The sequence below is a fragment of the Macrobrachium nipponense genome, chromosome 1, assembly GCF_015104395.2.
Source record: "Macrobrachium nipponense isolate FS-2020 chromosome 1, ASM1510439v2, whole genome shotgun sequence".
Classification (NCBI taxonomy): domain Eukaryota; kingdom Metazoa; phylum Arthropoda; class Malacostraca; order Decapoda; family Palaemonidae; genus Macrobrachium; species Macrobrachium nipponense.
The window spans coordinates 5,451,461-5,478,830 of NC_087200.1; the positions used below are offsets into that span (position 1 = coordinate 5,451,461).

The 27,370-nt window shown below is 38.8% G+C and overlaps 1 protein-coding gene across 1 annotated transcript in view; it reads right to left on the minus strand.

Annotated features, from left to right (window-relative positions):
• LOC135219102 (inositol-tetrakisphosphate 1-kinase-like) overlaps positions 1-27,370 on the minus strand; it is a gene marked incomplete in the record, with an annotated part of 218,677 nt that overhangs the window by 115,906 nt on the left and 75,401 nt on the right. Inside the window, 1 exon segment of the mRNA XM_064255543.1 lies at positions 27,051-27,192. Coding sequence (XP_064111613.1) covers positions 27,051-27,192 — 142 coding nt within the window.

Sequence of the window (27,370 nt, forward strand, 5' to 3'; positions counted from 1 at the left end):
CCAACTAAGAGGGGAAGACAACCACCAAGAAATTCCTGAAGCCGAACCAAGTAAGAGACTCTGGGAAAACATATGGAGCAATCCGGTATCACACAACAAACATGCAACATGGCTCCAGGAAGTCAAGGAAGAAGAAACAGGGAGAATAAAACAAAGATTCACAGACATCACGACAGACACAGTCAGACACCAACTAAAGAAAATGCCAAACTGGAAAGCCCAAGGTCCCGATGAAGTCCATGGATACTGGCTCAAAAACTTCAAGGCCCTACACCCACGAATAGCAGAACAACTCCAGCATTGTATCTCAAATCACCAAGCACCCAAATGGATGACCACAGGAAGAACATCCTTAGTACAAAAAGACAAGAATAAGGGAAATATAGCCAGTAACACAGGCCTATCACCTGCCTACCAATAATGTGGAAGTTACTAACAGATATCATCAGTGAAAGGCTATACAACTACCTAGAGGAGACAAACACCATCCCCCACCAACAGAAAGGCTGCAGAAGGAAGTGTAGGGGCACAAAAGACCAGCTCCTGATAGACAAAACGGTAATGAAGAACAGTAGGAGAAGGAAAACCAACCTAAGCATGGCATGGATAGACTATAAGAAAGCCTTCGACATGATACCACACACATGGCTAATAGAATGCCTGAAAATATATGGGGCAGAGGAAAACACAATCAGCTTCCTCAAAAATACAATGCGCAACTGGAATACAATACTTACAAGCTCTGGAATAAGACTAGCAGAGGTTAATATCAGGAGAGGGATCTTCCAGGGCGACTCACTGTCCCCACTACTCTTCGTAGTAGCCATGATTCCCATGACAAAAGTACTACAGAAGATGGATGCCAGGTACCAACTCAAGAAAAGGGGTAACAGAATCAACCATCTGATGTTCATGGACGACATCAAGCTGTATGGTATGAGCATCAAGGAAATAGATACCCTAATCCAGACTGTAAGGATTGTATCTGGGGACATCAGGATGGAGTTTGGAATAGAAAAATGCGCCTTAGTCAACATACAAAAAGGCAAAGTAACGAGAACTGAAGGGATAAAGCTACCAGATGGGAGCAACATCAAACACATAGATGAGACAGGATACAAATACCTGGGAATAATGGAAGGAGGGGATATAAAACACCAAGAGATGAAGGACACGATCAGGAAAGAATATATGCAGAGACTCAAGGCGATACTAAAGTCAAAACTCAACGCCGGAAATATGATAAAAGCCATAAACACATGGGCAGTGCCAGTAATCAGATACAGCGCAGGAATAGTGGAATGGACGAAGGCAGAACTCCGCAGCATAGATCAGAAAACCAGGAAACGTATGACAATACACAAAGCACTACACCCAAGAGCAAATACGAAAGGAAGGAGGGAGAGGACTGGGGCAATATCTGAAAGCCAGTGAAGACGAGTGGCTAAAGAGTGCATGGGAAGAAGGACTAATAAAAGCAGACGAAGACCCAGAAATATACAGACAGGAGAAAGACAGAGACAGGAGAAAGACAGGACAGAAAGAGGACTGGCACAACAAACCAATGCACGGACAATACATGAGACAGACTAAAGAACTAGCCAGCGATGACAATTGGCAATGGCTACAGAGGGGAGAGCTAAAGAAGGAAACTGAAGGAATGATAACAGCGGCACAAGATCAGGCCCTAAGAACCAGATATGTTCAAAGAACGATAGACGGAAATAACATCTCTCCCATATGTAGGAAGTGCAATACGAAAAATGAAACCATAAACCACATAGCAAGTGAATACCCGGCACTTGCACAGAACCAGTACAAAAAGAGGCATGATTCAGTGGCAAAAGCCCTCCACTGGAGCCTGTGCAAGAAACATCAGCTACCTTGCAGTAATAAGTGGTACGAGCACCAACCTGAGGGAGTGATAGAAAACAATCAGGCAAAGATCCTCTGGGACTATGGTATCAGAACGGATAGGGTGATACGTGCAAACAGACCAGACGTGACGTTGATTGACAAAGTCAAGAAGAAAGTATCACTCATTGATGTCTCAATACCATGGGACACCAGAGTTGAAGAGAAAGAGAGGGAAAAAATGGATAAGTATCAAGATCTGAAAATAGAAATAAGAAGGATATGGGATATGCCAGTGGAAATCGTACCCATAATCATAGGAGCACTAGGCACGATCCCAAGATCCCTGAAAAGGAATCTAGAAAAACTAGAGGCTGAAGTAGCTCCAGGACTCATGCAGAAGAGTGTGATCTAGAAACAGCACACATAGTAAGAAAAGTGATGGACTCCTAAGGAGGCAGGATGCAACCCGGAACCCCACACTATAAATACCACCCAGTTGAATTGGAGGACTGTGATATAATAATAATAATAATAATAATAATAATAATAATAATAATAATAATAAAATTTTAATTACAAAATTCATAATGGTTGTATTTTAAAGAGATGAAAATGACCTTTCCATTTCACTTGTAAGGATAATTCCTCTTCTTACTGAGATGAGAGAATTTTTATGGTAGATGTACGTGTTTATTATATTTTCAAATAATAATAATAATAATAATAATAATAATAATAATAATAATAATAGAAGTAGTAATGATACGATAACTAATTTCAAAAGAAAATTCCTCCCTTTGTCTTTTTCTGTATCAATTTCCCTACCTCATAACTCCAGAGACACTCTGAGCTTAACAATGCCATACAATGGTCAACGAATTTAATGGTTTTATGTAATCTCTCTCTCTCTCTCTCTCTCTCTCTTGTATTTTAATGTAAATACATATACAGTAATTTGTGAATACACAGTGTTGCACATGAAAAAAGTAAATTAGTGATAATTTTAGAGATACGGCCCTAAGAAAAATTGCAAATTAGTGAAATTTTCCCTGTGAAAATGTTTTCAAGAAAGTCGTTCCGGCTTACGACGATTTTCGGGTTACGACGCGTCTTAAGAACGGAACCCCCATCGTAACCCGGGGACTGCCTGTAATAACCATTCATTTCTATTCATTATTCTATCTTTACCTAATATTTTTTTTTTATTAAATGTATTACATGAATAAGTTTTTCAATTTACAGCATCCTTTTACCAATAGAATACATAGAGCACAAGGGGTAGATGCTGACCAATAGGAGAGCAGGATCTTATGGGGTGACTAGCATCAGGAACCAATGGGAGAGCAGGAGGATGGTGGAGAGTTTACTCAGTTGGCGGGACGCGAGTTTTAAAATTGTTCTCGGTGGTCCAGGCGAATCTCGGGACTTTACAGCAACAACCTTTCGTAACGAACTATTTTCATATGTAGAGCAAAAAAGATCTTTGTATTTGCTTTCGTATCTCGAGTTTTTCATAAGTTGAGCCTTTCGTATGTCGAGGTACCACTGTATTTTGTTCTCTCTCTCTCTCTCTTGTGATTTTACATACAATTGTTTCCTTTGTAAAAAGAAAACCAGATGACTTAAATAGTAACTATATGAAAGAAAACATGCATGAATGAATACTTATGATGAGGGGACTGGATTATTTTCACATATAGTATAACTAAGTAATACAGTACGTACGCATGTATTTTTTACCGTAAAATGTATATTTCAAACATTGATATGTACTACTGTAATAGGATGATATTTTAATGTATATTTGATGTACGATGGTATATATTGGGATACTTTGGTGTTTCCACATTCAAGATAAGAGTTATAAGCATTTTTGAGGTGGTGAGGGTTTCAAGTATATGCGGGTTCTAGCTACTCGGGGGGGGGGGGGGTCTATATGCCACCCCCATGATACGGGGGAACATTTTATCTCGTTTCTGGTTCCAGTAAAGACAATTCAGATTCTAGATAAAATCTTTGGTAAAATAGATCCGTTGAAGTACTAGAGGCAGGAACACCAAAGACACATGCCTTCTTTGTTCATCTTGAGTCCAAGGAAAAGATGGTATCTAGTGACAGATCCAAACTCAAAAGAAGCAGGGGCTTGCTGTAAGGCAGTTGTCACCTTAAACTCCAGTGCTTGTGCCAAACACTTGACCAAATGTTCATAAAACTATAAGCACAGGTGTAAATAGGTGCCGGGGAGCTACTGGACGCTCAGGAGGTACTAGGTGCTCGGGAGCCATTGGCAGCTACTGAGTGCTTGGAACCCAGAGGGTGCTTGGGAGTCACTGAGCAGTTTGGCGCCAGCAGGCTCTGCTGCAGGAGCCAATGGAAGTTCAGTCCCTGTTGCACACACTGGCGCTAATAACCCTTAAACGCTAAGCCGGTATTTCCGAATGTGTCTCCAATATGCCAGCGGTGTTCGCGAGTGAGCGCCGAAGTGGAAAAAAGTTTTTTTTTTTTTTTTAAATCACAGCACGCTTAATTTTCAAGATTAAGATTTTATTTTTGGCTCCTTTTTTTGTCATTGCCTGAAGTTTAGTATGCAGCCATCAGAAATGAAAAAAATATCATTATCATATATAAAAATTGGAATATATATGACAGCGTGAAAAAAAATTTCATATATAATTGTATACAAATCGTGCTGTGAGCAAAACGGTTAAAGCTAAAGAGTTAATTATATTTTTGTTGTATTGTACACTAAATTGCAATTATTTTGGTATATATCAAATTGTAAAACGAGCAAAGCAACACAGAAAATATGATCACAATATGATGCATGAATTCGTAACTCGCGGACATAAAAACCTAGTAGTTTTAAAAAATTCACCATAAATCGAAATTGTGCTAGAAGACTTCCCGTTTGTTGCAAAATGAAGGTAATTGATTGAATATTACTAGACTGTAAGTGTTGTAGCTTACAATTGCAGTTTTCGACCATTTCGGTTGAGTTAAAGTTGACCGAAGGTCGAATTTTTTCTATTTATTGTTATTTATATGAAAATATTTCAAAACTGATAAAACCATGGGTTGTTTTTAGTTCTATTCTACATGAAATTGCACACATTTTCACACATAAAACTTTATGTAATGGCTAATATAAAATGGTGCAAACATTACGACAATCGGACGAAAAAATTTCTGATTTATTCGGAAGAGTTACCACGCGGACATAAGGAAAAAGTTTTTTCATAAATCACCACAAATCGAAATATTGTGCTAGAGACTTCCAATTTGTTGCAAAATAAAGATAAATGATTGAATGTTACTATTATGTAATAGTTTTAGCTCACAATTGCATTTTTTGCCCATTTCGGTAGAGTCAAAGTTGATAGAGGGTTGAAATTTTGGCAATTTGTTATTTATATGAAAATATTTCAAAACTTATAAAAGCTACAACCATGGGTTGTTGTTTTTTTATTCTACATAAAATTGCGCACATTTTCATATATAAAACTTTATGTAACGGCTAATATAAAACGGTGCAAACATCACGAAAATCGGACGAAAACATTTCTGATTTTTTTTGGAAGAGTTACCGCGCTGATGTACGGACAAAGTTTTTTTCAAAAATTCACCATAAATCGAAATATTGTGCTGGAGACTTCCAATTTGTTGCAAAATGAAGGTAAATGATTGAATATTACTAAAATGTATTAGTTTTAGCTTGCAATTGCGGTTTTCGACCATATCGATTGAGTCAAATTTGATCGAAGGTTGAAATTTTGGCACTTAGTTATTTATATGAAAATATTTCAAAACTGATAAAAGCTACAACCATGGGTTGTTTTTTGTTGTATTCTACATGAAATTGCACACATTTTCATATATAAAATTTTATGTAACGGCTAATATAAAACGGTGCAAATATTACGACAATCGGACGAAAAAATTTCCCATTTTTTCGGAAGAGATACCACGCGGACATAAGGAAAATTTTTTTTTCAAAAATTCACCATAAATCAAATTGTTGTGCTAGAGACTTCCAATTTGTTGTAAAATAAAGGTAAATGATTGAATATTACTAGAATGTAAGAGTTTTAGCTTACAATTGCGTTTTTCAACTATTTCGGTCGAGTTAAAGTTGACCAAAGGTTGAAATTTTGGCACTTTTTGTTATTTATATGAAAATATTTCAAAACTGATAAAAGCTACAACCATGGGTTGTTTTTGTTGTATTCTACATGAAATTGCACACATTTTCATATATAAAACTATGTAACGGCGAATATAAAATGGTGCAAAAATTATGATGCTTTTTAGTGCGAGAAGAAAGAAATTCGCGCTTGCGCACCTGGCTATTGCTTGTAAACAAAACAGCAGCTTGATCCGTGAGCTCCCAGCATCCCTCAAGGCGCGTGATTTAAGTTTTCGCCTAGTAGGCCTATAACTATTTTTCCGCAAATTAAAAAAAAACTATTTTGCGTCAACGTACCATACATCTGTTAGGCACCAGACAGACAATTTTTGTCGACGTTTAATACATCCAATAGGCGTTTAAGGGTTAAGCACTCATCCATGGAAAAGGAAGAAAACCTTTGCACATAAACACTTGACGTTCCACTTCTGAACATTCTGGAGAAAACCACTCTGGGTTGTCCCAAAAACTGCAAGAAACAAATTGCCCGACCTTCTTACATGGCACTTGAGAGGTGTGGGACATGTCCACAGCAGACCTTTCCAATGGTTTCGATTTATCACTATTATGCCATTGTTCAGGGCTGGAAACCTGTGACTACAATTAGGATGGTGCACATCTGGGAAGGTGCCTTTCCACTGGCTGTTTGTTGTCACCAGATTGGTTAAAGGTGCCACTAAGGGGCCAACTACCCAGCAGACCCTCTCAGACTCCCTTGGACCACCAGTATGTCTCCTCCCAAGGGGAGTATGACATGGACTTTAGGTCTAGGATATCAGATGTGCCAGATAGCCACCACTTCCACTTACAACTCCATGAAGACGCCTTTTCACTGGCCGTCTGTCAGGACCTGGATTAGAGGCTTGACTGAGGGGCAAATATCCAGGGGCAAATCCCCTCAGCCCTCCAGTATGTCTTCTCCCAGATTCAGGGGAGTATGACAGGACTTCAAGTCTAGGATGAACGAAGGGCCGAATAGTCTCCTCTTCCATTACTGTTCCATGAAGTCGCCTTTCCAGTGGCTGTCTGCCGATAGCTGGGAATATGCAACAGGTTTGACAGAAAGGGGGTAATTACCTGAGGTAATTCCCATCAGTCTACCTTGGACATTCAGTATGACTTCTCCCACGTTCAGCTGATTATGTCGGTAACTTAGGTCTTGGAGAACTGGCGAGCAGTTTGGAGGGTTAATTTCTGTTGACCCAGACACAAGACTGGCAATGGCATGGGAAGGAAGCGAGGGAGCCAGGCACAGAAGCAAGTGGATAAAATTACATAGAGGGATAGTAGTAGAAGAGGAAAAGGTTATGTGTCTGGCTGTTCACTTAGTTTGGTTTATGTACAGCCATCCACAAGATGATTCCCTCTGGCGGCATTTTCAAAATAGGGTGCTTCTTCTACTTTGTAATTGTCAATTAGTGTTTTCTCATCAGCATCATAGCTCCTGCAGAGAAGTAGTCTATAGTTGCTTACTTCTTGTATAGTTTTCAATAATTTTCACTTCGGGCGATATCTGATGTCACCCATGGGTACTCTTGGACACTCTTGGGTGCTTATGGATGCTCTTGGGCATTTATGGATGGTCCTGTCAACTCAGACACTGGTGCTTGTGGGCACTTTGGGGCTTATGGGCGCTCTGATGCTTACGGGTGGTTTCAGCGCCTTGCTGCTCAGTGTTCAAAATCTCCGCATCAACTTATATACATGCCCTCCTAGTACAGGAGACATGAGAAACATCTCAGAAAAGTCTTAAAACTTACTGTCAAAACAAGTACTACCCCAAAGCAATTACTGGGACCGATTCTCGGCCGATGATAACATCTTCCATAAGCACCATTCTCTCCTACTACTTTCTGCCCCTACACTTTATTTCTCTGCAAAGGAAAGTGTAAGGGTTAAAGTAATATCATTACCGACGATTAGCAAGACTAGGTTCACTAAACAAACAAAAAATGCATAAAATCTGGCCAAATGGAATGAAGAACCATGTATAATTACCCTTAAAGGAAATACTGATAAGTGAATTTATGAGTAGCCTATGCCCTGTAAACATCATCAATGTAAAAATTTTGGCCTACAGGAATGACATAAGATACAAGGTTTCCTTTTCAGGGAAACACTATATCAGCAGCTCACAAGTAGCCTAAGCAATCAATGGGCAAAAGTTGTCTAACCTTTTAGCCTAAAAGAATGACAAATCATTCAAAAATTACTTGGAGGCAATACACAGTTTGCGAGTGCTTATAGTACTCTGAAAACAACATTTAAGAATTTAATATCAAGGCACAACTTTAAAACCGAAGGTTTCCATGTAATGAGGCACAGTAAACAAAATATAATGCAATGTTTAGCCTGAGGTAATGGCATAACAAGCAAGAATTATTTTTAGGGTCAAACTATTATTGTTGGCTCTCAAACAAAAGATTAGTTGATGAATCAACTCAATAATAACAAAACAAGTAAAAACACATCCTGAGATTCCATTGAAAGTTACTTAATACATGTTCAGTGGAAGGCATATTCGGAAACTTTAATGAAATTTCAGGATGAGTTTTTATTTTTTTGATTATTGGAGTTTTTATTTTTTTTATTATTGAGTTAATTCATCAGCTAATCTTTTATTTGTGAGCCGACGATATAGTTCGCAGCTAAAAGTAATTCTTGTTTATTATGCCATTTCCTTCACGCTATTCCCATAGGCTAAACATTTTCCTGCTAGTGGCCGGAACTAGTCACTTGCACAATAGTTTGAAGTGCTATCTGTGAAATTTTGAATTCAAGCTGCTGTATAAGTGGAACTTATAGCTATGTAATTACTTGGTAAATTACATATATAAAAATGATATTGTTATGATACAATAAAGTTTGTTCATACTTGCCTGGCAGATATATATATAGCTGTATTTTCTGAAGTCCGACAGAATTTTAAAAACTTCCGACACACAACGCAGTGGTCGGCCCAGGTGGTTAGTACCATTCCCGCCGCTGGGAGGTGGGTATCAGGAACCATTCCCATTTTCTATTCATAATTTTTATTTCCACTGTCCCCTGAGGGGAGGTGGGTGGGTACTTGATTATATATATCTGCCAGGTAAGTATGAACAAACTTTATTGTATCATAACAATATCATTTTGTTCATGAAACTTACCTGTCAGATATATATATAGCTGAATCCCACCTTTGGAGGTGGGAAGGGACAGAATAGAAGGATTTTGGGAAACAAATGCATGCAGATGATTTACATCTTGGTTCCACCTGTTAGCATAGCTGGCTTCGTGGTTACTGCCACGTAAGTCTGCTTGTGCTACTAGAGTTGCCAGCGAGGTAGAGACCTATATAGCTGGTGCACTCCAGATGATCTGTCAACAGGGGTGAGACCACGACGTGACTAGACCATATTGACCATACCATGAGGGCTAAGAGTATAAATATATATATATAATATATAAGGATATATATATATATATAATATATATAATATATATAATATATATATAATTAGATAAATATAATATATAGAAATATATAATATTATAATATATATATATATATAATATAATATTATATATAAATATAATATATATAATATATAATATATAATAGATATATATATATAATATATATATATATATATATATTATATAAAATAATATATAATGATATATATAATATATAATATAATATATATATATAATAATATATCTATATAGATATATAAAATATATATATATATGTATATAGAATAAATATATATATATAAGAATAAAAATATAAATATACATATATATATATGAGATATATAATATTATATATAAATATAAATATATAATATAGTATATATAGAGATATATATCAAGATAGATAATATAATATAATATATATATATAATATATATAATATAATATATATAATATAATATATATAATATATATAATATAATGATAATATATATAATATAGATAATATATATAATATATATAATATATATAAATATATATAATAGATATAATATAATAGATATTAATATAATATAATATAGATAATATATATAATATATATAATATATATGTAAGTATAATAATATATATAATATATATATATATAATATATAAAATAAAATAAGTAATATATAATATAGAATAATATAATAATAATAATATAACTCTATCAATATATTACCACCCCCCCCCCCCCCCCCCAAAATAATATAAAATAATATATAATATAATACTATAAATATAATATAATAATATAATAATAATAATATAATAATAATAATAATAATATATAATACTATATATAATATATATAAATATAATAATATAATATATATAATATATATAATATAGATAATATATATAATATTATATAATATATATAATATATTTAAAAATATATAATATATATGAATATATATAATATATATAATATATATAATATATTAATATATAATATATAAATATATAATAGTATAATATATAATATATAATATATATATATATATTATATATATATATTTATATATATATAGTATTATAATTATATAGTATATTATATATAATTTATATATAATATATTATAATATATATATATTAATATATATATATATGTAAATATATATAATTATAATTAATATTATAAGTATATCAGAATAATATATTAATAATATATATTATATTATTTATAATATATATAATTATATATAATATTATATCTATATATATATATATATATATATATATATATATATATATAATATATATATATATATATATATATATATATCTATATATTATATAATATTATTATAATATATATATATATATTATATATTATATATATTATTATATATATATAAAAAAAAAATTATATATAATTATATTATATATAATATATATATATTATATATATATATTATTTATTATATATATATATATTTTATTTTATATAATATTATATATATATATATTATATATATATATATTATCTATATTATATTATATATATATATTTGTATATATTATTATAATATATATTATTATATATTTATATATATATATATATATATTATATATATTATATATATTAATATAATATATAATATATATCTAGTTATATAATAATTATTATTATATATTTTATTATATATATTATTATATATATATAATATATATATATATAGATATATATATATATATATATATCTGACAACTAAATTAAGAGCTCTTCCTAACCATTTTCTACAGGATAGGATGAGTGGTACTTCTTGCCCCCAAGATTGTGTCTGCAGACACGTATGGCCCTAGCGAGCAGCAGATCTCATATGCCATCTTCACATCTCGCAGGGAGTGTGAAGTGAACACAGAGTTGCTTCGCTAAAACATGGTACTCAGGATGTTGCCGAGTGCCATGCTCTGTTGAAATGCTTCCGAGGCCGCGCCCTCACCTCGTGAGCATTCAGATAAAAAGATTTCAAATCTTTGTGCAAACACAATGAAGGAGCATTTTTGAAAGAACTCCTTAACACTAAAGCCAGGGTGTTCTTCGATATGGGCAAGTCTGGTCTTTTTCGGAACACTGCAGATTGCCCGAATGACTTCGACTTTCTTGAGTTTTATGTAGATAAAACTTGAGAGACCCGACAGGGCACAGGACTCTCTCTGGCTCCTGCCCACTAACTTGTGCCATCCTTGTTTCCAAGCTCCTGGCCCAAGGACAAAACAGGTTTCCATTCTCAGGCCACAACGGAAGGCTTAGAGAGCACACCGCCTTGTGTTCTCTAAAGCCAAAACTTGTGACGATGGCTTAAAATTTCACTAACCCTCTTTGTCGTATCTAGGGTGGTTTGAAGAAGGCCTTCCTGATCACATGCAAGAAGTTAACAGGTAGGAGAGGTTCGAATGCTTTGACATTAAGAACTTCAGACTACGTCTAAGTTCCATATTGAAAGCTTCGATCTGGACATGCACAGTCAGTCCGTCTGTACTAAAGTCAGGTGACCGACCAGTTGACCAGTCAGACGAATCAAGGACAGCAAGGCTGTACCGTGAAGACCATAAGGCACTATTCTTCGCTGAAGGATGAGTGTCTGGACTGCCTGGGCGATTCAATCTAAGCAAACCTTGGGGGTGTATCAACGCAACCCAACGTCGTCAGCGAATCAACTCCTGACTCGAGCTTCTGGTGCCAGGAGAAAGGAGCGAGGAGCAAAAAGGCGATTCAGTCCCGAAGGAAGAATGCCTGACAGTCCAACCTGGTCTCATGTTACACGATCATCGGGGTGTATAAACGCAACCGACTTCGTCAACAAGAAACTCAGGGCTACTATATGTCGCCTGATCTCGCACGAGTGTCTGACTCCGAGAAAACAGGTGAGACAAAAAGTAGATGGTGAGCGAGTTTCGAGATTCCACAAAACTCGTAGATCGTGAAGGGCTTTGTTGTTTGACAGACGCAAATCTCTGAGCCCAAAGGCCGTCAACAACATATTTGCATATTCTTTAATAGTTGTGACTGCCAGCTTATCCCATTCTTCATACGGAAATGGAAGACGGTAATCTTATTCCTGTCAACATCTCGATAGTCTGAACATAGTCAGACTCAGAGCGGAGAGGTTATAGGTACCTTTCGAGTTAGAGTAGACCGACTCTCTCGGAAAAGGTCCTTGGAAAGTGAACTAGGAAGTATGTGACCTCTGTGAATCCAGGATCCTGAAGGCCAACATGGGGCGATCAGCGTCATTGTCACTCCCTGTGACGTCATAAATCCTCTTATTACATTTCCTAAGCGATTGAAAAAGGGGAAAAGAGACTAAACATCCATCCCCGTTCAATATCATAGGATGGCGTTTAATGGTACCGATCCCGGATCGAGAATAAGGGAGCAGAGAAGAAGAAGCCTCTTCGTCCTCAACATATCGAAGAGAAGAATGAAAGGGCGTCCCTAAAGTCTACACAACTCTCAACTTACTTCTAAAGAAAGATTCCACTCGGAAGTGAATAGTTGCTGCCGTCGATTCGAGGACGATTCTTACGGACTTTTGCAATCCTGTAACGAACCTCTAGAGGATCGTTACATTCTACGCCTGTTGTTATAATAGGCTCTTTCTCGTAAACTCGAACAAGGACCGAGAGAAGATACTTCTTAAGATATGAGAGAGCTGTGGAATATCAGAATTGATCTGGACCACTGGTTCCCAAATACTTGTTTCGAGGACTGGAGGGACTACCGAATCGCTTTTACTTCTTTCAGATTAAGATCCAAGACATCTGAAACCCTATCCAGATGTCCGGCACCTTCTTTCTATCACCTCAGGTGATAGACGCACTGAGAGATGTTCAGAATCATTCCTAGATCAAGAATAATATTTCAGTTTCCCGGTAGGAAAAAACTGTGGTCTGAATTGCAGTCTATTCGGGGAAACAAACTTCTTCAGGAAGGAAATGGTCCCCAGCAAGCTCATCCATTCCCTCCCCGAGTATGCTTACTTCCCTAATAAGGCTGCGCTTTGCCTAAGCAGGAGAGCAAATAAAAGTGCAATGTTGCGGTAGACTCGTAGTTCCATACCGTGCGGTAACGAGCACCGAAAGGATTAAGAGATAACTCTGTTGAACATAGTAAGGCAAAACGAATGCAACGTTTATTCATTCACGTAACAAATCCCCTCAATCGTAGGCTAAAGTCCGTGATTGTAGGACAGAGATACAGTTAGTCAGTCAATCCCGCAGGAGAGACGTAACCGTCAGCACAGAGATACGGTTAGTCAGTCAATCCCGCAGGAGAAAGAGACGTAACCTACAGGGCATGACAGCGCACGATCTGTTACTGGCTCGGTTGGACTCAGGGTTCCCAGATGTCAGCACTGCCAACCAGCCAAAGTCTACCATAAAACCAGCCAAAATCCCGCCAAATGGAAATCCAAACCAGCCCAAATAACCGCCAAATACATGTGCGTTATATTTACCTTTATAAATGCATATTTTTTTATCATATATATGCTTGTATAGCAGCATCATAGTTTTAGTTACATAATATAAACTAATATAAGAATACATGAAAAATAATTTTTGTTTTGCTTTTGTATTGACAATTGAAGGGAGGTGACAGACAATCCTCTTAATCCCGTGACCCGTGGTCACTTCCATTAATCATCCATCCACAACGAAATGGCAGGCCGTTAAAAAAAAAACAAATAAATAAACATGCCAAATCTACCTCCTTATTACTCTTTTTTCCTCAATAGTTTGAACGGGTTTAAGAAAATATGGCATCTGCGCTAATCCCCTTTAATGGTCTCGACCTTTTGTGTTTGTTGCGGTCGTCTGGTGTGTGTGATTTTTTTTTTTATTCTATTTACATATTTTGCTTAAAAGTTACCAAGTTTTCACTGAAAACCTATTCAAATTCCCCAAATTTTCCTGAAAACCTTTAAAAAATCCCAATCTGGGGACACATTCCCCAAAAGTGGGATCAGTGTTTAGCTCAAATAACAAGTTTCTGAAAACCAGCCAAAAAACCACTAACCAGCCAAAGTGAATTTTTACCCACCAAATTGGAAAAAAACCAGCCAAATTTGGTGGGAAACCGCCAAATCTGGGAACCCTGGTTCAACTTGGACTGGAGGACAGACACAGCATGACAGCAGCAGCCAGCAGCTTACGAACGTCGTCTCTTAACTTTATGTCTGGGTTGCCAGCTACCCTATTCTACGAAGAAATAGGTCCGTTATTTTTTGAGCAGAAAGACTCTCAAGCTGGTATATTTAAGCGAAACAGAAAACGCTAAATATATAGATGCGTTTGTGTCGTCAGAACACTACCATACAACGGTAAAAGATAAATCGGAAACTCCTGGAAGGCTGCAGGGAGTAACGATTAAATGTCCTTAAAATAGACAATAGACCTCTCGGTTGCCATCCGAAGAGGTAACTACAGCAAGCGTATATGACTTGAACCAACCAAAAGTAAAATAACGCAAGGCAAAATATGAAATTATATCACAATAAAGTTTGTTCATACTTACCTGGCAGACATATATATAGCTGAATTCGGAAATACAGCTACATACATATCTGACAGGCAAGTTTCATGAACAAAACTTAAGAGAATCGAAGCCAGTCAGATCAAGCTTTCTTATGTTGATTGGACATAAGCGTTCATTGACGTAGTCTACAAGTCTATTTCTTGTACGAGTCTGCGAATGACGAATGAGAGCTCTTCCGAATCTTGTCAATAAGAGCTTATTCGCTTACGCAATATCAAGTTAATGAGATGTTTGTCAATGAGAACTAACCCATTTACGGGACAAAGAGATATTTTGTCAATGAGGGGATACCCCACTTACTTGACAAAACGAAAGTATATTGTCAATGGGGGAAAGTCACTGAATTGACAAAACGTAATCCAGGAAGTCGAGCATTTAATTTTTCCGATTCCCGTCTCAAACGAGGAAGGGGCAAGAATCCTGTTAAGAGACTGGGCTTACGGCAGGTAGAACGACTATGTTCAATTCGGCAGCGTAGTCCCCCGACTAGAAACTAACAAAATCTATCATCTGAAAAACCCTTTCAGATGGGCTAAAAAGCTTGCAAAATTATCCTGGGAAGAGGAAGAAACTCTCCAACCAGCTTCCTCTCCCGTATCACAACTAATGCCTGCTAAAGCTTAAAATTTATTGGCAGTATGGCAAAGGAAGTCCTGTCTTGCGCTTTCCTGAAGAGCGTCCTTTTGATGAGTGCCTTTGCAAGAATCCTACTGAACGTTGCCGAGAGTCCTGACGTGCAGGACATCGAGCCTTACATAACCCGTAACTGCCTTATCGCAAAGTCTTGACTGCGGTAGTGGCAACTTAAATTTATTGGCAGAATGGCAAAGGTTGCGGTAGAGCAAACGAGATCTTCCCTTGAGCTTTCCTTAACTCCATCCACCTATGCGAAAAGCAATATTAATTGACAGAGACCTCTTGAATTCACGAAACCCGATGTCTTGCTGGGTTTCGAAGAAGAAGTTGTCTGTTCACTTTAAGCTTCCTCCGAAGCACTGCCTACTTCACATTCTTTGCAGGTGAGGTAGAAGGTATCACCGAAGGTAGAGGTAAAAATTCTTTAGGCCCAAATCTGAAACAAGAGCTTGAAGAGTTCAACAGAAACGTTCAGCCAGGCGACACACCTGGCGTGCGCTGGTGCACGCTCAGCGTCTACTCGGCGTCCATTGGAGCGCGCTCGGCGTCCACTGGCGCGGCGACGACTCGGCGTCGTCCACTGGCGCGCAGCGCTCGGCGACCACTGGTCGAGCGCGGCCGCTCGGGAGTACAGGGCGCGCGCGCTCGGCGTCACTGGGCGCGCGCGCGTCCACTCGGCGCACGCTCGGCGTCCACTGGCGCGCGGCGATCGTGCACCCGCGCGCCTGGAGTCCATCCGAGCATCATGGGCGTCCGCTCTCAAAAGCTTCCTGCTACTATGACTTCTTTTACGTATTTCTCGGTGGAAAGACGGACACGAGTTCAGGCGACGTTCGCCTTCTTACTTCTCACTGAAACGCATAACGAGAGAGAGAGAGAGAAGACGTGAAGCGTCCTCTTCTATAAAGCTTCTATTTAGAGGGTGCGAGTCCTTCCGAAAGCTCCAACCCCTGCACGGGGAGGACGCTTCGGAGGACGAGAAGCAATCTTTCAGGATTCGTGCACGCGCACGCACTTTGGCAGTCTGGGGAATTTCATCAGAAAACTGCGAAGGCACGCCAGATCGGTGGGGGTTCCTTGTAACCCTCCTTAGGCTTTCGACATGCTCCCTCCCCGGGTCCTGGGAGTCAAGCAGAGGTCCAGGCCTAGAGGCGAAACGAGGCCGATCTGACGCACCCTCCACTACACAAGGGGAATCACTGCACTTCTGCACTTCATTTTTACTCTCTAAAGCAAGCACTTTCGATTCTAAGTTATGAATCGAAAGAGTATCAGAGAAAGGGCAATTCCTCTACAGACACTGCTTAGGGCCCGAAGGCAACACTGCAGGGTTAGGAGTAACAATTACAGAAGTAGCACTTCACAGCAATGAAGGAGAGCGAGCACCTCTCGTAGACATATTCATAGCCCGTAGGCCATAAGGGTTAGGCAAAATAAAGTCTACAGGAAGGTTAGCAGGTTCACTACCCTGACTTTTGTTACTGATTAATTGCGTACATACGAATCATACGTCTTCCTTACGGAATTAGACATGTTTACTGATTAATTGCGTACATACGAATCATACGTCTTCCTTACGGAATAGACAAAGTCTCACACTCCTTACATGACAAATCTCAACAAAGAAGCAAGACCCATACCCCTCGTACATACCAAGTGCGGATCTACCGAAGCTTTCGGTAGCCACACCCTATCTTTGCAGACAACCCCGTCTGAAACTAGCTTAACTAGATTCAGATATTTTATGCAAAAATGAATCAAATTCAAATCAATTTAAGATAGCGTATGCCTAGCTACAAATCCAAGTAAATAAATCAAAAGACAATTAGGATACTTAGCGGCAATGAAGTTTCCAAAATCCTAAGACGGAGGTACTGAAAACAGGTGTTTTCAGCACCGGCGACAGAAAAATTATGAATAGAAAATGGGAATGGTTCCTGATACCCGCCTCCCAGCGGCGGGAATGGGTACTAACCACCTGGCCGACCACTGCGTTTGTCGGAAGTTTTTAAAATTCTGTCGGACTTCAGAAAATGCAGCTATATATATATCTGACAGGTAAGTTTCATGAACAAAATAAAATTTACAGCCTGTTCCGAATCCTCAATATGCTTTTCATGAATTGAAAGGAAACGGGAAGGCAGAGCTAAAGAGGAAGTCTAAGTATCAGCTAAAACATTAGCAGAGAAAAAGCCAGAGACTGAATAAGGACAGCCATGCACAAAGACCTGGAGAAGGGGAGAATGACAGATTTATGAGCGGACCTATTTACTCTCACATTTTATCTACTTCCTTATTCTTTCTTTACTAACAAACTTAAGCACAAATGGCTTTTAAAAAATCCTTACATTCCTCACATCCACAGCTGGCACAGTGTACCTACCTCAAAATAAGCACCCTAATAACACAATACATTATTCTTGATATTCTCAGCCTGGATTCCAGTGGAAGGTATTCTAGGAAAAATAAATGTACAGTACTGTGAAAGAAGCCAACAGCCAAAACCATGAAATACCAATAAGCCCATATATACAATTGCAACAAGGAGAATCCTGACAAGAAGTAACACAATCAAGACAAACACACCTATTGAAGAACTTATGTACTAGATAGTCTCTAGGGTCAGCCAATAATTCTTTTGTTGGAATTCTGACTCACTTACTGGCATAGAGATATAAGCTATCTCTAACAGAAGGTAAAATTCATCCCAAATAACATACTTGTCATATAAAAGTCATTAATCATAACGAGGCAAAATTATGGCCCTGATGAACCCAGACCCCAATTCTTACTTCTTACTGAACTACAGAAGTAATAAAGAAATAAGTGACTGTATGAGCAATTGGTCATTAGCCAGGCATAACTAAACCAATTCCATTGTGCTAATGAGCTCTGATGAGTGGGTGGGAGGTGGGTCCTTAGGATTTGAATTATGGGTTTGTACAAAAAAAAAAAAAGCTCTCTATATTACATAAATAGAGAAAAAATTCTGTGGTACAAATCCAACTCTTTTGGCTAGAGTATGTGTCAACTCCATTTACAGACATACTTTCAAGGAGGAATCCACCATTGCTACATGTAAATTCATGCCATTTAGCATTACTGCAATAGAAGTGTCGGGAATGAAGTGGGAAATTCTCATTCAAGGATGCATTTTATGTTTTAAAAATTTTGAAGTTTTTTATCCCAAGAATCCACAGCTTTATGAGCGCCTGGGCAGCTATTTAGGTGGAAAGATCCTTGCAGATCTGGAGTTAGTTAACCACTGGAGTGAAGTGTTTGATGTCCAATGTTATGTTCTGAGGATAGCAAAAGTTCATGAAGTGGACTGGTTCCCTGCTAGTAAGGTCAAGAATTACATTGTGCAGGGTTCTAGTAGTGAAGCCATCAGTTAATAAGTACCCAAGATGACTCAAAGTTAAAAAGAAAAGGAAGAGAAATCAGCCCTGAAATAACCTATTTCCTCGGGAAAGTCACAATAACTTTGCCAGTAGCTTTAAGATATATTGTAAAGTATACATTAAAGGATGTGTGCATTTGGTCACATAAATAAAGCAATAAAAAGGTAATTGGAGATCTAATTTTCATAAGTTTTTTAAAGGCCTAAGAAGTGGGCAAAGCCCTAATTTCAGTTTCAGTGAAACTGTTATATGCCTTTAAAATAACTTGCCTATTCAATACATGGCATTTTATTAAAATAGTTGTGGACTTCCAAACACAAATCCCAACAGCTCATACAAGGCAAAGAAGGAGCAAGACTAACTCATTCCCAAATTGTATTATACTAGTTAAGAGTCAGAATAAAAACAACAGAGCAGGATGAAGCTAGGATGAAGAATGAATAGATTCATCTGTATCTTTACTACAGAGCCTGGTACTTAAGACATGCCAATGCCCTACAATTCTTTAAATGTGAGATAGGACATGAACTATTAAGATCTTGGAAGAAAACTGATAGTTTTTAGGATACAATAGCGTGATATTTCACCTTCTACTAATAAAAATCTTATATTTTACATAAAATGTTTTTTTTATGTATACTAATGTTTTTTGAGGCTTTCAACAAATGTGACTTTAAAGTGCTAAGGTGAATCTTTTCCCATACTCATGAACAAAGACTCACCATTATGTATTTATCAAAGATACATCCAATTAGCTTTGATGCTTAACATCACCTTTTCATAACATCAGGTGTGAAAATAGTTCTTTACTTTTCATGGCATTGAGCACTTTAAACTTTCCTTTTATGCTTTTTTTCAGTTTTTATCATAATGAGAGCTTTTATCATGATCAGAGCCTGTCTCATGTTCCCCTCGTCTCTCAAAACTCCCAAATATTGTCCTTCTATAAAGATTCTACAAAAGTTAACAGGACATGTCAGTTTGTGGATCTCGTGTCCACTTGAGGGTAAGTTCCAGGGTCTTACAAGTTAGTAAGCTACATGAGACAAGAGTTTTCTTTTCAAATAATTCTGACTCATTACATTAAGTTCCAGGGTCTTACAAGTTAGTAAGCTACATGAGACAAAAGTTTTCTTTTCAAATAATTCTGACTCATTACATTAAGTTCCAGGGTCTTACAAGTTAGTAAGCTACATGAGACAAAAGTTTTCTTTTCAAATAATTCTGACTCATTACATTTTGATAAAAATGTTATTGTTATAATACAATTAAGTTTGTTCATACTTACTGGGCAGATATATATAGCTGTATTTTCCGAAGTCCGACAGAATTTAAAAATTCGCGGCACACGCAGTGGGCGGCCAGGTGGTAGTACCCATTCCCGCCGTGGGAGGCGGATATCAGGAACTATTCCCATTTTCTATTCATATTTTATCAGTGCCACTGTCTCCTGAGGGGAGGTGGGTGGGCACTTTAATTATATATATCTGCCAGGTAAGTATGAACAAACTTAATTGTATTATAACAATAACATTTTGTTCATGAAACTTACCTGACAGATATATATATAGCTGAATCCCACCTTCGGATGGTGGGAAGAGGACAGAATAGGATTTTTGGGAAACTTAATTAAGTAGATGATATACATCTTGGTTCCTCACCTGTTAGCATAGCCGACTTCGTGATTACTGTCACCAAAGTCTGCTTCTGCTTTACTAGAGTTGCCAGCGAGGTAGAGACCTGTAATGCTGGTGCGCTCTAGATGATCTGTCAACGGGGACGTGACCACAATGTGACTAGACCATATGACCATACTTCTGAGGGCACCGAAGCTAAAACCACCACCTGACCTAACCTATCAAAGTTAGTTCCATAACTTCTAGGCTAAAGAAAAGGAACGCGTCTCAAGCGACCAACCCTTCAAAGTTAAAAGCACACCTATCCCTTTTCTATAGGATAGGATTCGTGTTGCTTCCTGCCCCCAATAATATATCTACGGAAATGTATGGTCCTAGCGACTTACAGATCTCAAATGTCGTCTTCACATCCCGTCGGGAGTGTGAAGCGAACACAGAGTTGCTTCGCTAAAGCGTGGCACTCAGGATGTTACTGAGTGTCATGCTCTGTTGAAATGCTTCCGAGGCCGCGCCCGCACCTCTTGAGCATTCATATTAAGAAAAAATCTCAAATCTTTATGCAAACATAATGAATGAGACCTCTTAAAAGAACTCCTTGGCTATAATGCCAGGGTGTTCTTGGACATGAACCAGTCTGGATCTTTTTACGGAGCACCGCAGATTGTCCGTTGACCTTGACTTTCTATAGTTTTATCAGGATAAAACTTGAGAGAGCCTACAGGGCACAGGACTCTAATGCCCTTGCCCAATAAATTGTGCCATACCCTTGGTCTCCAAGCCTTCGGGTCAAGGGTTAGACAGTTTTCGTTCTTATGAAGAACGGAAGGCTTAGAGGACAGACCGCATTATGTCCTTTAAAGCCAAAACCTCTGATGATGGCTAAAACCTCACTAACCCTCTTTGCCGTGGCTAGAGCGGTTAGAATATTAGCCTTTCTGGTCACGTGTATTAAGTTCGCAGAAAGGATAGGTTCGAAATGCTTTTGGCATCAGAAACTCAGACTACGTCTAAGTTCCATGCCGGAACCTTTGATACCAGAGAATTTAAGATCTCCACAGACCTCAAAGATCGTGAAGCTTTGGTTGTTTGACAGAACCGAATCTCTGAGCCTAGAGGCCGTCAACAACAATTTGCATATTCTACAATAGTTAGGACTTCTAGCTTACTCATACTTCAGACGGAAAGATAGAACCATAAAGAAATTCAAAGAGGTCGAGTTGGAGGAATAGTCACTTACTCCAGAAACGGCCTCCTCCGATTGAACACTGAAAATAGGCAGCACTGCTTTGCCTTGGCCAAGAGACTGCCATCTCTTGAAGATCTTATCGCTATGTACCGTTGAAGACGAAGGTAGATATTGAATGCAACCTACGTCTTCACAGACGAATCGAGAGAAGGATTCTCAAGATTCTGAACCTGTGCTTACAACTGACTGAAAACGCTAACCGCTATTTCATTGCTGTCCGGTGAGAAGTCGTAGTTGCAATGAAAGCGGGGCGTTCTTCAGTAATGAAAACACAGGGAAAGCCGCCTGAAGAACTGCTTCTCATGGGCTGAACATTTGGAAGTAGAGCTGTCAGGTCGGAGAGTAGGCGATGTCTTTATGACATATCTGTTAATTCGGGATGAACAATGAACAATTGTACACCTACGAATATGAGATATATCAAGACAAACTCAGATGTCTGCAAAATCATTCGCATTATCAGTGCGATGCAGCGGGAGACTTGTACAGACTTCTGTTACCGTGCGGTAAACAGTAAAACCAATAAGTCTAAGATATCTCTGTTGAAAATTCTCACAATATCGAAGGCGATGGAATCTATCGTCACAGCAGTAGATGGTCCTTCATAATTGCGAGAATCCCCTTTAATCAGAGACCTAAGTTCAAGATTGTTGGGCAGAGATAGGTTCGGTAGTCAATCAAAGCAGGGGAGAGAGAGAGAGAGAGAGAGAGACATAAACAACCGTGCATCTCGGAGGCCCAGCTGATACTGAGCGGCTATCAGGCACAGCAGTTCAATACGCAGTAGCGAGCCTGACTCCGCTGACTCGTCATCCTGAGTTGCCAGGTAATCCATATTCCACAAAGGAATGCGTTCGGCTAGAACCACCGAGCATAAAAGATATGCTCGAGCAATTATATTTAGGCGAAACGAATTTCGGTAAATATAAAAGTTGAAATGGTGTTGTCGTGACAAAACCATAAGAATATAAAATTGAAACAAACTCCTGGGAGGTTGCAGGCAACCCCGAGTTGCAGTTCAATTAGAATACTTCTCGTCTAAGTCGCAATCCGTAGAAAAACTAGGATATGCGCCTACCCCTCGGACCATTCAACTGCTTAGTAGAATCATGTCGCGAGGTTAATATACGTAGTATATTTATAGGATTCTGAACAACGATCTCCATCCTAAATTCTTTCCTTCAAGAAAACAATATAAGGATTGGAGATCGACCACCTTCGATCTCTATCAAAGAGAGTGAAGAAGAAGTCTTCCTCGAAGGAAAAGCTTCAATGGTGAACAGAATACTAACTGCCTGAGTTGCCAGCTACTCCCTTTACGAAGGATAGGTATGATATTATCGAGCAAAAGGAAACTCTCAGCAGGCCTATTTAAACGAAACAGAATTCGCTAAATACAGAAGCTGAGTTGGTGTTGTCGTAACAAAACCTGAAGAGTTGTTCTTCCTCCGAAAACTCTTGGAAGGTTGAAGGGAGTGTCAAATAAATACATTAGAACAACAGTTCTTTCGGCTTCTATCCGCAGAGGTAAATACGATATGCGTATATGATTCGACCCATGCGTTAGCAAAATGACGCACAGATAAACTACGTAAGTATTGTAGTAATTTGAACCATCGAATTCTCTACTACATCTTGCCTGTACGAGGAAGAGAGAAAGAAAGGAAAACGACTGTCCACGTTCTAATGAACGAGACTTTTAAAAGAACTCCTTGAATCTTTGCCAAGACTCTTTTTCAAGAAAAGGGAGTAACATTCGAATAGAGATCATCAAGAGAGAACCGTGGATCGAAAAAGAAAAGACCGTTTCAATGTTTTTATGATATTGGACAAAAGACTTCCTGGATAGTCTACAAGTCTTTCTCTTAACCCCGGATGAGCCTCTGAAAATGAATGAGAGCTCTTCCGAAATTTGTTAACGAGTTTATCAGCTTAAACGATAAAAACGTTAAAATCTATGTCAATGAGAACTACCCCATTTATGAGGGGTCCCCCACTTAAATGACAATGGGAAAACGTCCTGACTTGACAAAACTATTAGCACTTTGCTAATAGGGGAAAACCCTTTAACATGACCGAAAGTCACCCAGGAATCCGAGTATATAATCTTCCCGATCCTCAAAGAAATCGATGCAGAGAAAGAGGGATAGAAGAAAAAATTCGGGTATGTCTCTCGCTACTCCGAATCCTTTTAAAAATTTCTGTAAAGAAATGCCCTCAACAGCAAATAAGACGCCTTCAACAAGTCTTTTCTTTTCTCTCGCAAAGCGTCCTGCCGAGCTTCCACCGAAGCGTCCTGGCGAATGTCCACAAAAGCGTCCTGCTGAGCGTCCTGCTGAGCGTCCTCAAAAGCGTCCTGCTGAGCGTCCTGAAAAGCGTCCTGCCGAGCGTCCTGCTTAGCGTCCTGCTGAGCGTCCTCAAAAAACGTCCTGCTTAGCTACGAGCGTGTCTGAGCAGAGAACACCAAGTCTTCAAACGACGTTTCAGAGAGGAACTCGTTGAGCGCCTTGATGCATGCAAGGCCCGCCGAAGAGGCGTCCTGGAGAGCGACCTTTGCCAACATCTCAATGTTATGACGAACCGCGTTTTGCGTATGACATTGAATATTTTTAAGGGATGTCCTCATGCGAGTCTCCATGGAGAGCCGCACGCTGCTTCTGAAGTGTGTGAACACTAAAGGAAGACGTATGTTTTCGTCTTCCGCAAGGTGCTTGCCGAGCGTCCTGGAGAATGTCTCTACTTATAGGACGTCGAGCACCTCCAAAAGCTTCCTAACGTCTAAATTGCCCTTCTTATGCCGACCAGAGACATAAGTTGTTTGACTGTGCAAAGCAGCTTGCCGGCCGTCAAACTTATCAGCTTGCTTTATCGAAGTAAAGCGAACGTTACATAACGTATACGGAGCGCAATGAGGAGAGGAGACGAATACTGAGTTGCTCCTCCAAAAGGTGGAATCAAGAATGTCCTTGATTACCAAATTCTTTTGGAATGCTAGCGAGGTTGAAACAGCTCTAACTTCATGAGCGTTCACTCGCAGGAGGCTCAAATCACTCTTGTGGCAAGATGAATGAGCCTCCTTAATAATGTATACATGATGTATACATGAGCGGTCACTCGCAGGAGGCTCAAATCACTCTTCTGGCAAGATGAATGAGCCTCCTTAATAATGTATAAATGATATATACATGAGCGTTCTCGCAGGAGGCTCAAATCACTCTTCTGGAAAGATGAATGAGCCTCCTTAAATGTCCCTTAGAAAAAGAGCCAGTGCATTCTTCTAAAAGGGAAATTGTGGTCTCTTTACTCTTTCATCCTCTCGTGACGAGAGAGAGGACGTGAAACGTCCTCTTCTCTGCACGTGCTCGATCTTCGGCAGCCTGGGAAGCGACAACCAGGCACCCCTGCCGAAAGGAAGCCAGATCAGCATGAAAAACCCGTAACCCTCCTTCGGCTTTTGACATGCCCTCTCCCTGGTTTCCTGGGAGTCCGACAGAGGTCTAGGCCTAGAGGCGTTATGGGGCCGATCTGACGTTCCCTCCTAACGAGAGAGAGGACGTGAAGCGTCCTCTTCTCTAAAGCTTCTTAGAGGGCGCGAGTCCTTCCGAGAGCTCCAACCCTGCGCGGGGAGGACGCCTCGGAGGACGAGAAGCAATCCTTCAAGATTCGTGCACGAGCACGATCTTTAGCATCAACAGGTTCTGCCGAAGGGACGCCAGATCGGTGGGAGACCCCCGTAACCCTCTTGGCGGCTTTCGACATGCCCTCTCCCTGAGTCCTGGGAGTCCGACAGAGGTCCAGGCCTAGAGGCATTATGGGGCCGATCTGACGCCCCCTCCACAACACAAGGGGCACTACACTTCACAACACTGAATGGAGAGCGAGCACTTTAGTCTAAGATTACTTGATGTAATCCTCTAGCAGACACTTCTTCTAGCCCGTTAAAGCCATACCACAGGGTTAGGCAAAATAAAATCTACAGGAGGTTAGAAGGTTAATTATTAACTTCTGTTTACTGTGGAGGAAACTCCTGATTCTAACACGCTCTAAAATGCGTACATGAATCCTCCTTCTTCCGTAATCAGTCACACCTTTACTAATTACATTGAACTTATGCAAAGAAAAAAATCATGTACAAACGTCATATATACTAAGCGAGTGTCTACCGAAAGTTCCGGTAGCCTCACATTACCATGCAGACAACAAAGTCTGAAACTAGGCTAACTAGCTTCAGACATCAAATGCAATGAAAAAAATTTACGATAGCGTATGCCTAGCCACAAATCCAAGTTAATAATCGAAATAACAATTAGGATACTTAAGCGGCTAATGAAGTTTTCAAAATCCTAGGCGGAGGTCTGTAAACAGTTGTTTACCGACCGGCGACAGAAAAAATATGAATAGAAAATGGAATAGTTCCTGATATCCGCCTCCCACGGCGGGAATGGGTACTAACCACCTGGCCGGCCCCCACTGCGTGTGCCGCGAATTTTTAAATTCTGTCGGACTTCGGAAAATACAGCTATATATATCTGTCAGGTAAGTTTCATGAACAAACCAGAAGATTAGCAAAAAAGACCTACAAATCATGTACAGATGCAATGAAGGAAAAACATTCAATTATAACAAAACTACAAAATACATACAAATCAATAGGCTACCAAGAAATCATCTCATCATGTCTAAGATCTAGAACAATATCCCATCACAAGTGCAAGTCACTAACCAAAACTCCATTAAGAGTAAAGCTGGCATTAAAACATTATGATGATGAATTTAATAAATTACACATGTATATTCTTAAAAATTCACTAATCTTCAGAAGACAATTTGCACTTTTGGGACAGTAGCAAATATTAAAAGAAAGAAGAGAAATTAAAATAAAGGATAAAGAATCTTCAAGAATTCCTTCATAGCCATAACTAAACAAGGTATTTGATAAAAACCTTTATTATCACTGGGCTTGCCCACAACCACCATTGCATGGTCTGAAGGGTACATCTTAAACAACAAATTACAAAGGGAAACAACAGCTCATAATAGTACTCACTCTCATCTTTCAAGATGTGTTGTAGAAGCTCATAAGTTTCCTGCCGTAAGAGAAGTTTTCGTACACCCGGAAGTGGATCAATAATGTATACCTCAGGATGATTTGCAGTGTAGTTTTCTAACATTTTAACAGCAGCTACAGCCTAGAATACAGTACATCAATTCACGGTTGAACATCAGGAGAAAACCATTTTAGAATTTTAATACCTTCCAAGTTTTCAATGAACACAATTATTAGACACTGGAACCGTCTCACTGCTATACATCACTAATTAGGCACAAATTACCCTAACAATACATACTATTCTTATGATCAATGAA